The sequence below is a fragment of the Vespa crabro genome, chromosome 25 (genome assembly GCF_910589235.1).
Source record: "Vespa crabro chromosome 25, iyVesCrab1.2, whole genome shotgun sequence".
In the NCBI taxonomy this organism is placed as follows: domain Eukaryota; kingdom Metazoa; phylum Arthropoda; class Insecta; order Hymenoptera; family Vespidae; genus Vespa; species Vespa crabro.
In genome coordinates this window covers 1,097,878-1,111,208 of record NC_060979.1, presented here as the reverse complement: position 1 = coordinate 1,111,208, position 13,331 = coordinate 1,097,878, and the positions used below count along the sequence as shown (strand labels likewise).

Genomic DNA, 13,331 nt, shown 5'->3' with positions numbered 1-13,331 from the left:
AGTGTTTCGTACCGCTCATTTTTCAAGACAGGAAAAAATTTGTATGCTACTTTATACCCACAATATTCACGAATAAAAAAAATAATTTTTTTTCTTCAAATGCGCCATTATAGAGATTTACTTCCAGTCAGCGACGAGCGTTCCAGCGTAGGACTCCTACGGCATCAGTTGTAGTGCCGTCATTATTCAATATTTTTAAATAATTTTTGTATGACAGATTGCTTAAGCTATAAATTACCATGTGGCCAAGAATATAAAATTCGATTGATACTTTTAAGTTTGTAGATTTTTAAAAATAAGCCCATTTTCCGAGCGCTCTAGGTGGTCAGACCTCTTATTCTCAAAGGGAGTATACTACCTTAACATTAAGCAAATTGTTGAACGATGTTAAATTTTTGTCAAAATTAAATTTGAATCAGTTTTAAAGTTCGAAATCGTCGGGTTAATTAATCAATCATTTTGTTCGAAAATAATTATTTCTCTGTTGTTTTTTTGTGATTTAACTACAAATAAATAAATAAAAATGTATTTATGAATAAATAATGGCTAGAAACTGAATCGTTAAAAGTAACCAAAAAAATGTTATTGATAGTCAAGTTAAATAAGACACCTTGTATTACGTTAATTAAATCTCAATTACTTCTTGAATAAGACACTCGCCGATGTAACAATAAATAAACAGTGTACTCAAGACGTTAAAGGCGTATAAAAAGAATAAAAATGGTGTTAGTCCTTCTTGGTTCACGGAACCCTGAAAAAAAAAGGAAAAGAAAAAGAAAAATATAAATATTACAGATATTCGTTACATTCGTCCATTACAGATCATATGTAATACGTACTGCAAGTGTATTGTAACCTGATATACAAAGGTGGAACGTAGTTCCCGTCAATTGTTGTAATATCATTATATTAAAGTTATCTTCCAAACATTCTGCTTGTCTAAAACATATCGAATAAATTGTTTCAAATATTTAGATAAAACAATATGATATTATGATATAAATTAAATATAGAAAAATATTCGTAATTCGTTACGGACTATGAATTTTTCGTTTATCAATATATTTTTTATCTACAGTGTATTAATTAAAATATTGCTTAACCTTAGTTTTCATAATTGAATTCGTTTCAAATATCTTTTATTAGATTAATATCAATACATTAGAAGGACGTTCGAGAAAATTTAGGGCAATCATGCAATTACTAAATAATCGTCATATAAGAATTGTACTTTTGGATCTTCGTCGATATAAAATTTAGTCATTTAAAATTTCAATCTTTTTTGCTATCAATTTCTCAATTATTTTTTTTTAATATATTCAAATGCGACCACTTTTATTCGTTGCATTATCAATAAAATTTATTAATAATAATAAATATAATGATAATAATTTATTGATAATAATAAATAATAAATATTTAATATAAAATTTCTTATTTTCTTCCCTAATGGGAGTTGAATATATTCAATTTCGAGTAGAAATTACATTTTAAATATTTCATTAAAAAAATTCACATTGGACCGAAATAATAATTACACTTTTTCGAAAAAGTAAAATCTTTCCTTTAACCCTCTCTAGAACCGTATATCCTTGAAGTCACATACATAGATATATACGCGTACAAAAGTGTCCACATTTTAAAAATCTTACAATTATAAAATTATTTCCTAATTCGTATACAAAGCTTTCAACTTTTTTATTTTTGTATCGTAATTTTAGATATAACAAGTGTCCAAATTATAGCGTTAGAAATTTTTCTCTCAAGAAACAATGGCATTTTATAGCAAAATTGTTCGAACAGAGGTTACCTTCGATTTCGAAGAGAGAAATAATATAATATTTTTATTTTTTTTTTTTTTTTATTTAATAGAATATTTCAAGATCATTTCAATATCTATTTTATCTTTTACTTTTTTTTTTTTTTTTTTTTTTTTTGAATAGATTATCATTACTTTTTGTAATGGTAAGATATTCTTTCTACGTAAGAAAGGAATAAGTAACCTTCTAATAAATTTGAAATAATTTTTATAGATAATTAATAATTTTATTAATTTCGTTTCTTTTGATTTTTATTATAATATATTAATAACTATAGCTGCACTATTGTAGTTCGTCGAATTTTAACTACATCTTTTTGATTTTTGCTAAAGCAACGCACGAAACGAACACGATATTAATGATTCAACTATATTTAAGTGTTTCTAAATATTATTAAAAAAACAAAATTTGAAAGCAACAGTTTTTCAGTATTAACGATAATGTATAATTTTTATTGTCGACTAATTATAACTTTCATGAATAACCAAAAATTTAATTTAATTTATTGAATATTATTAAAAATTTTGTTATACTACTATTAAACATTCAATAAAGAAACATGTGTTCTGATAATTTATACGATTTTAATTATTTATTAAAAAAAAAAAAAAAAAAAAAAAAAAGAATTAAAAAAAAATAATCGTTCGAATATAGGACTTTAAATGGCACCACTGCATATAAAACGTACTGTGTCCATTTCTTAACTAATATCTTTTATTGAAAAATAAATACTAATTAAAATATTACATATTTTGGGTTTACCTTATCAATTTATTATGTCGAAATACCAATGTCTTGATATTAAGTCGAAAACTATTACAGTCATCGAGAATTTCTCTGATCTTGCAGCTGAGAATTCCAAATTGTGCCGTAATGTGAATAGCCAGATGTGTAAATAAACAATCGAATCCAACATAACCAATTACGACAATCGGTATGATTAACATCTGATAGAGGCAGATACAAAAGTAGACTCTAGTATCATCTATATTGATAATAACTCGTGTTTTGTATGGTAGTGTGTAACCCAATGATGAGTTTCTTATTGCTATAACGAATTAAAAAAATGTATATACATATATATATATATACATACAAATGTGTGTGTGTATGTGTGTATATACTGACTTAAGCTACATCTTTGAAAGTATTAAAGATCGAGTATTAAAATATTGAAATAATTGAGCAAATTTGAAATTAAAATAACACGCAAAATTAATAATTTTCAGATAATAATAATAATATTATTAACATGTTTTACAGATGGTGAAAAACTGCATCGATTAATGTATTTAAAAGTAAAGTTTTATTTAAAAAAAAAAAAAAGTGCACTTGCATCTTACAACTGCACCGATGCACAAAAATCCATGAAAGTTTCACAGAACTATACAACGTTTAATACCATTTAATTTTATGGCATGATATTTTTCTCGATCTTCAATACTTTCAAAGATACAGTTCGGCTAAATTCGATATACATCCAGGGACACCCTGTGTTTATATATATTATTATATATTTTATTTTTATATATATATATATACATATATATGTATAAAATGTTCCTATAAAAAGTGTTCTCTAAGGATTGTTATTAAATTTAGTAATTTTTTCTTTTTTTGATAAGAAACACTACAATTTTGTTTTCGAAGGAGATGAGGCCTTATTATAAATTCACCCATTTTGGGATAACTTTTTCCAAAATTTTAAATGGCAATGGAAATTATTTGAAAGATATTTTTATTCGTTTTACAGAAAGGCTATTTTGGAAATTTTTAATCAATTATTTCCGAGAAAATGCGTTTTGAAATTTCAGGTAGAAAAGTATATTTATTTTATTAAATAAAAAAAATATATATTGTTGAACGCTATTGCAGTAATACTTTCTTAATGTTACTTATGCATATTTCTGCTGAAGTTCTTCTAATAAAGCCATTTAGATTTATATATTCAGTATTGTAAATATCCCAATAGAAATACAAAATAAAAAGGCGTAAACGATTGGAAAAAATTTTGATTAAAAATTGCCGTATCGGAGTTGCATCAAATGAAGGAGTTTCATTTTGTTGGAAAAACATTTCTATCGATATGTTCAAATTATTTTCAATGATTTCTACGATAAATGCATAAATCTAGCTTACAAATAAATCAAAGTACGATTCTACGGTCAAATTATTTAATTAAATGTTTAATAAAATAAAAACCGTTTTCAACCTGAAACTTCGAATTGTCTCAGTGATTATTGAATCAAAACTCAACAAAAAAAAAAAAAAAAAAAAAAAAAAAAATCAAAAAAATTGACACTATTGTAAAGAGAATTAAAATACCTTTCAAATGTTATGCCACTTGATTTCTATTGCCATTTTAGGTATTTCACAGGAATTGTCAATTCTTCCAGATGATTAGCTCAAAGTGGATGAATATATGATAAGGATTTATTCTCCTTAAACATGTAATTGACATGTCCAAGCAGTTTTCGAAAAAATCATTATATTTCTAATAGTCTAATATATATCTCTGTATATTAATATACATATATATGTACAATATATACTAGATATTTTACAGAAAAATTAATTAAATGAAAATTCAATGATAATAAATAAACAATTCACAATTAATAATTAAATCACAATTAAACGACAATTATAAGTGATCATAGATTATTAAGAAAACCAAAAAAAAAAAACAAAACTATATTAAAAAATATTCTTATTCAAAATTGCTTATAAATATATAAATGAGCCGTTTATTTTGAAAGTGGCTTAACTCCATTTGTCGATTTTTTCGGTTTGCCATAATTACATGTACAACTTTATATTATTTATCAGTAAAGCATTTCAGATTGCTGATATTCCGAGCAAATATGATAATTCTTGAAACATAAGTTTTCAGAGTTAGTTCAATAATTGAACCATGTAGTTTGAAAGTGGCCTAACTCCATTTATACTTAAATCAAGATATTTACTATTGATAATGTCTGAAGGCAGTGATGAAGGTAATTTTAATTAATTAGTATTTAATAAGTTAACCTCAGTTTTTGGACAATTGCATTAGTTGAATAACCAGTACGTTTAATTAATATGAAACTTAAAATTAAAAAAAAAGAAATAAACCGTATAAAATTTTCTATAAGACATCAATGAATGAAAATGAAAATTTTAAAGTCCTGAATTTATTACCACGTCGGGATAGACCAAGAAAGTTCGAAAATATTGTATTGACACCACTGTATAAAAATATCAGACAAATTACAACAGCAAAATTCAAGGACATAATTGACCTATTACGATATATACCACCGGAACATCATGATTTCTTCAAATCCCTTTCACACACACAAAATCTAGATAAGTAGTAAATTGTTTTGTAATAAATTTATGTTTGTAATTTTGTACGTTATGTAATTAAAAAATGTTTTGAATCGCATAAATTATATTTTCGAAGTGTTTTAAAGATAAGTAAAATAAATTGAGTATTGTTTTTTTCAATTTGAAGCATCTTAGATTATGTTAAATGGACTTGAGCACCTTCAAATTTTATAATGAATCTGATTGTTAATTTTGAAAGTGGCCTAACTCCATTCTTGATAAGAAAACGCATATTATTCACTTAATAATTGTCATTATTTTAATAGGAACTATAAATTGAACACCCTTAGATAAACTTAAGTAATATGACTCATTGGTATCCTATACGTATATTTTTACATTCATTGAAACGCAAACCCTTAAATATCTCGATTTGAAGATAAATGGACTTAGGCCACTTTCAAAATAAACGGCTCAAATATTCTGAACCTATATTGTTGCATGTAAGTATATATATATACAACATATACATACTTTCATTAATAAAATTATTTCTTATGAAATGAATCGAATCGTTTACCGATTTTTACGTTCGGTATCATCCCGGCGATGTAATATAATCCAATGGCAATGGCCATCGATGTAAGTGCAATTAAAAAATAATATTTTGCCAATTTAGTATATTTCATAAAAATAAATTTTTTCTCCAATGTATTGTAATCATCAACGACGAAACTGTTTTCAATTTCTACGAGCAGTTGTCCTAACGATTTTCTATTCATCCTGCAGATCGTTATTTTTGTGAGTGTCATTATGAATAAAACGTTTTCGGTAAAATTTACGACAATTTCGGCGAGATCGCTTTTATGATTATAATAAATTAAATCGGCAAATGTCAAAGAACAATGGAGGAAAAGATAAATAAAAATAATGAGGAAAAGTGGATCATAGATCTCGAGGGGCCATATTCCAAGATATTTCAATAATCGTCTGTTCCATCGTAACGATTTCATTGCTTCGTTTAGATCGAGTGTCTGTAATAATAAACAAAAAGAATATACTTATTAATATTTATGTTAAATAATCGAATACTATTTAATAATTTTCTTTTTTCTTATAATTATACCATAATTCTTCTTAAACCTGAACAAAAAAAATTATTTTTCGTGATACCAATGATTTCATTGCTACAGTTAAATTAATTGCGTGTAAAAATAATAATAATAAAAAAAAAAAAAAAAAAAAAAAAAAAAATTTATCAACATTTATGATAAAAAATTGAAAAATATTGGAAGAACGACAAATTTATTTTTTTGTAACAATAGGCGAAAATGAATTTATTTAATGTAATATTAATGATCACTTCGATTAAATCGACAGTTTGAAATAATAATAAAAATTAGGTTTGTTTTAAAATTTTATAATAAAATTGAAAATTAATTGAATGTTATTAAAGGAACATAAATTTTTTTGCAATTATCGACTAATATCAATGATTTCATTGCTTTTGGTTAAATCGAGTGTCTGTAATAATAATAAAAAAGAATCTTATTAATATTAATAATAAATGTTTGAAAATCAAATAATAATCACACAATCAAATTTTATTTTCCAGTGGAATTATAATTGAATTTTTTTCTACTCTAAAAGAACAAAATTGTTTAACGATTTTAATTAAATTAATTATTTCTTATATATAAATATACGTATAAAAATATTCTTGTATAATATATCACTAATATACATCACACACACATATATATTTCTAAAATACATATATACATATATATGTATATATATAAATATAGATCTACGGATATGTAAGTAAATACATGGTGTTTTTTAATATATGTATCCACTTCATCGATCAAAAATAAAGTTCAGATAAACAAACATGATCCATCTATGCAAATGTCTATCAATGATACGTTTATTTTCTGTCACACTCTATATTATTTACCAACGAAGTTGGATTCCAGACCGGAAATGGAATTGTCAATTCTCATAATGTTCATTAGGAGAGACCATAATTGATTACTTATAGGGAATAGATTAACCCAATTGTTAATAATTTTGTTATGAAACGTGTACTATTGCAGAAAATTTTACCATAGACTCAAGTTATTTTTAGTATATTATTTATAAGTTTTCGATATTTGTCTCTGATTTACCAAAATTTGTTGAAAAATTAGTCAACGTAAATAAATATCTATTCTTTTTTTTTGTTTAATCATGTCCGCAGTAGCGGACGAAAGTTTAAGATTATTATTCTTTTGATAGATAAGTATATAATGTATAATAGATATTAAATAACCAATGGTTTATAATTGTTCTTAGAATTTATACATACACTCACACTGTATCTATGAATGGTCTAAAGTCATAAAAATAAAAGCACTTAAGATGATGAGGATGAAATTATCGATGTTGTATTGGCTGCGGATATTACTTTGTATGTGATTCATATCCTTTTATTTCATTTTTTTTTTTTTTTGATATTAGATTAACAGATTAAACTTACGTAGATTTCCTCAGATAACAGTTGACGGTAACAAAACATGATACGGATAAAGTAATTATTATTCAAATTGTCATGTCATCCCATATTTTCTACTATTATATACTTCTGCTATTGTATTTTTATTCTTCAAATAATTTCAATTCGAAAACATGGTGATTGGTTAAATGGGACATACGTGTTTATAAATTTTCTTCATTATTTTAATATATCTCGCCCATCAATAAAGTAGATCCCACATGTTATGAAACACCTTGTATAATACATATAATGTATATAATAATAAATAAATAAATTTCCTGAAAGTAATATTTGAAATTGTTTTCATAATTATAATAATTTTATTAGAATAATTAATTATTGTGCCTGATGATTAAATAAATTATACTTTTATCACTCTTGCCCCATTAATGCCAATCGCTTATTCTTATCAATTCGTTATATGATTAAAACTTGTTCGCAAAAAAGTGCACAAAATTGTACAAAATAATAATTCACAGTTTTGTTTATGCATGTGAAGAAATTTAATGTTTGTAAAATATGTTTATTAAGTTTCGAATTAGTAATGATGATATGCAATAATAATTTAAAATAATAATTTAGGAAAAAAATTAATTTTGTTAACTTACGAATCAGCAAGGACAAATAAACCGACCATTAATATTCAAAATAATAAATAATTTATCTATAGATTATGAAAGCACAAATATAAATAATTATTATTCATAATTTCATATATTATATTCATAAAAATTGTTATTAAAATTATATTAATTATTTCACGACAGATATTTTTATTTACTTTATTAAAAAAAGAAAAATATTTTTATTCATTATCCACCATTTAATAAATATAATAATTAATTTGTAAATTAATAAGTATCACCATGGCTCAACTGAGAAAATATTTAATATGTAATCATATAATAAAAAAAAAATTGAGCAATCAATGTGCTAAGAAAATTTCGGATTTTTGCAGATCCTCCGAACGATTAAGAAACAAAAAAAAAAGATAAGATGGTTCTCCATGACTATGTTCGGAAATCGTTAGAATGGTTTTTCCTCCCCAAATATTTAAGAAAAAAATTCACTCGGAATTATCACAAACGTCACACTTATTTAATGAACCGTCAACTACTGTATTAATAAAAAAAAAACAACGTGTATATCCGTACTTCTCTGTTATCTTCCATTTTACTCGTCCGGAGGTCGCCGACAGACTGTTCCTCTAAGTCAGGATCTACTAACGACGTAAACTACGTTCGGTAAGGGGTTGAAACGGCTGATTGCATGGTTCGTACGACTAAAAAACAAAAAAAGAAAAAAAGAAAAAAGCAAAAAAAAATTACGAAACAATTTTCGAGCCCTTATTCCAATGTATCGAACGTTATGATGAAATGAAAAAAAGGGGAGGTAGTGGGTTCCTTAACGAACGAACAAAGTCGACTCATTAATAATCGACCAAACTGTACGGACGGTGTTTTTGCATAATTCATTTATCTCCAACGTTCTGTCTACGTAGGATATATAATTTTCATTTTCTTTCTTTGTTTTTTTTTGGACTCTATATCCGTCAAAAGTTTCTCCGTACCATTCTCGTGAATATTATTTCTCGTGAAAATGAAAGAAGAAAAAAGAAAGACAAAAAAAAAGAAACAAGGAAAGTTTACGACGAACTTCTACTGCAGGATAAAGAAAAAAGAGAAAAAAAACAAAAAACAAAAAAAACAGGAAAAGAAAAAACGAAAGATAGAAGTGTTCAAATTATAAAACGGTTGAATTCAACTATACCTTGAGTTCTCTTTTAATCGATTTTAATTAGTTCACTTTTAATCGACCGTTATAAAGTGTACAAAAAATGGTGAAGCTATTGAGGTTCTTACATTAGACTTGTTAACGATCGTTAGAGTTGCTAGATGAAAATAATAGAATAGTTACTAATTTTGATTGTACGTAGAAAGATAAGTAAAAGTATTTTCATATGGGAAAAAATCTTATTAATTATTATTTACAAACGACAATCACCGAAGGACTTCGATATCACCAAAGTGAATTTTATTTTATTACGGTTAAATAACATAACACAAAAATTTTATTATACTAGAGAAATTGATTATGTTAAATATACATTACGATGTACGTTACATATATACCATCAAATGCAATAATATGATATATACTTATATGATACTAATTCTCAGACGTTTATGATTTTGAATTAAATAACATATGTGTTCTATATACTAGACAAAATATATGTATATATTGTTTATGTGTATGTGTATACATGTATATATATGTATAAATGTATATATATATATATATTTAAAATTAATATATGTGTATATATATAATATATATTTTATATATATTATTTTAATATTTATCAATATAAATAATATTGATAAAAGATCGACTTGAGTAATTGGATAAAATTGTCTCAAAAATATTCACAATAAAGGAGATATGTTAATTAATGCAATATTCCTAATGATATCCACGTATCGAAAAATTGTAAATATATACATTTCGTTTATCAATTTTGTTGAGTTATGTTGTGATTACAATATTAAATCCCATTACAATAGTAATCATTATTGTTAAATACAATGAGGATTAATGAGGTCTATCAAATTATAAGCCGCGATGAATATCCATAGATCAAACCGTGTAATGACTTATCATAAATAAGGATTTTGAGTCTTTATTATGTGAGTATTAACCAGAAGTAGATTATTACCATAACAAGAATCCATGGAAAATTATTTGTCATATGCTGATATTGCTAGATTAATATTTTGAATATCACTTAATCTATGTAAAAAGGAAGTAGATTAAATATCATAATGGGTTGTTCGGAAAGTAATTTCGTTTTTATTTTTGGGAAAATGAAAGACAATTTTCGTTTAATGAACAAATATTTTATATTGGCCATTCTGGTCCAATACCTTTTGTCATCTTTCTGGTAGTAGCATGATTCCACGCTCATCAAATTTTTGATCTTTGCTGGCAAAAAACTTATCGAGGTGATTTTTGACCTCCTCATTTGAAGTGAAGGTTTTACCGTCTAAAAAAATTTTGCAGTGACCGGAACAAATAATAATCCGAAGGTGCCAGATCTGGAGAATATGGTGGGTATGGCATTGTGTCCCATTCAAGCTGTAAAAGCTTTTGGCGAGTGACCAAACTTGTATGAGGTCTCGCATAACCTTGGTGAAACACTATATCTTTTCTCTTGATTAATCCTGGCATTTTCTGTTGAAGTGCATCATTCAGTTTGTCTAGCTGATGACAGTAGACTTCCGAATTAATTGTTGTGTTATCCGGTAAAATCTCAAAAAAAAACGATTCCTTTAAAATCCCATCAAACAGACAGCATCACCTTTTTTTGATGGATATTGGCTTTGGAAATGCTTTGAGCCGGTTCATCTTTTTTGCTCCATGATCTCTTGCGTTTGACATTGTTATATACAACTCATTTTTCGTCCCCAGTAATGATGCGCTTCAAAAATGGATCATTTTCGTGACGTTTGAGAAGCGAATCACAGACGTCAACGCGACGATACAATTTTCTCTCCGTGAGAACATGGGGAACCCATATATCGAGCTTCGAGGTTAAACCCAGATCTTTCAAGTGGTCATAAACAGTTGAATTTGATAAATTCAACCTCTCACTGATCTCACGTGTTGTTATTCGCCGGTTTGCATCAACTAATGCCTTTATCGTGTCTTTATCAGCTTCAACCGGCCTTCCAGAACGTGTTACATCTTCGACATCAAAATTGCTTGATCGAAATTTTTCAAACCAGTTCTAACACTGTCAACACTTCTTCTCCATACATATCGGTTAATTTCTTTCTGGCTGGAACAGCATTTTTACCATTTCTATAGTAAAAAAGTAAAATATGACGAAAATACTGCTTATTGCTCTCCATATTGAAAGGGGAACCAACCAAAAACTACTGCGTAGAATCAATTGGACTTTTTCACACACAAGCCTTGCTATATAAGCTCTCAAAACATATAATGATTGCGGATTAAGTGTGAAGTTAGGTGCAAAAAAATACAATTAAATCCTCTGTTGGGAAAAAAACGAAATTACTTTCCGAATAACCCAATAAATTTATAAATATGTACATTCTACAAAGCAGTAGTTATTTTTGAATGTGGTTGCAATTTTTTCTTTCTCTCTCTCTTTTTTTTTTAGATCAATGCAATGTAATTTTTGAAATGTTTTCTATTTTGAAATTAACTGTCTCTATAGATTGGAAAGATAACATTGGAAATAACAAAAATAATTAATGTAAAGAAAATTAACAACTTCAACTATGTTAAAATATAGGATTGGTAGGAAGTAGAAGAGAGGGAGATAATAGGCGTGGCCAAATGGGGTGTATAAACGAATGCTGGCTCGTGTTCTCTCGAAGAAATCTTACTGGTCCTGCTCATCAGCTGTGTCGTCATAACGTAATATTAGCGCCATTGTTACGCGTTACAGCCATCAAATCCGAGTAACACGAAGCCCATTTGCATGAAGAACGTATACAAATACGCCCTCTGAAAATGTATGTTATAATATGAAGAATGTACAATACAATGGCTCACGAAAGTATTCGAATGCTTACTATTGAAACTTTATGTGTATAATGAAAATACGCATGTTACACTTAAGCTCGGAAAGTAATATTGCAGTTATTATATAGCATGTATACAAAATTTGAAGTGAATCGAATAATATTAGTAAAAGTTAGGAAATATATTCATTGTAATGATCACAAAAGTATTTGAACGCTTAGATAACAAATGATCGAAGAATGTTTTCGTAGAGAAATTGTAAACATGTGGAAAATTCAATTAAATAGTAATTATAATAAAGTGCATATAATTAATACCGTTAAAATATTTTTGTGACCCTGTTTCAATATATCTTTGCAATGAATGTTTTATATGTACTATAAATATTATACGATTCATTTCAAAGTTTGTACATATAATTTCGATAGTTGTGCTTTATAATGGTTGCAACATTACTTTTAAAATTTAAGTCTAACATGTACATTTTTATTATTTTAAGTTTTAATAGCGAGTGTTCGAATGCTTTTGTTAGTCATTGTATATATATGACTTCGGAAAATAAAAACGTTATTTATAAAAGACATAGAATAATTTCAAGTTAGATAAATAATAACGCATGAGAAAATTCAATCTAATATTTTCTAAATAGAGTCCAATTTTTGAATATTTGTTGGATGATAGGATTGAGCATTATTAACAATTTTCAGGAACAATACACTTTGTTTATTTTCAATAAAAGAATTTATTTATAATATAAAAATTAAATTAAATTTAAAAAATTTTTCACTTGATCGTTAAATCATAATTTATTAACGATTTATCAAAAAATGATGCCTTTTTCCGAATAGAGTGCATTAACATAGTATCTAAAAATTACATTTACATTTATTATAAGATATTGTCGTGGGATTTTTGAAAAAATAAATACAGATTACTCCCTGACTTTCGAATTATTATGGTTGGCATTTTTTTGGGGATTTTTTTCGAAGTACACTCGGTTGCTTACGGAGATGGAAAGATTTTTATTCTTTGTCTTAATCATTTTTAATGACAAAACTCTATTATGATCTTTTTTAAATGAAGAACAATAAACAGAACTATATGTCTTA

At 26.2% G+C, this 13,331-nt stretch overlaps 1 protein-coding gene across 1 annotated transcript; it reads right to left on the bottom strand.

Moving 5' to 3' along the window:
- Window positions 1-5,579: 5,579 nt before the first annotated feature.
- Window positions 5,580-7,712, bottom strand: LOC124432439. Its single transcript, XM_046981413.1, has 2 exons — window positions 7,651-7,712; window positions 5,580-6,163 (listed from the first exon to the last, which is right to left on the bottom strand). Exons 1-2 carry the CDS (start codon window positions 7,687-7,689, stop codon window positions 5,678-5,680), a joined length of 525 nt encoding a protein of 174 aa, XP_046837369.1. The 5' UTR covers window positions 7,690-7,712; the 3' UTR covers window positions 5,580-5,677.
- Window positions 7,713-13,331: the final 5,619 nt, after the last annotated feature.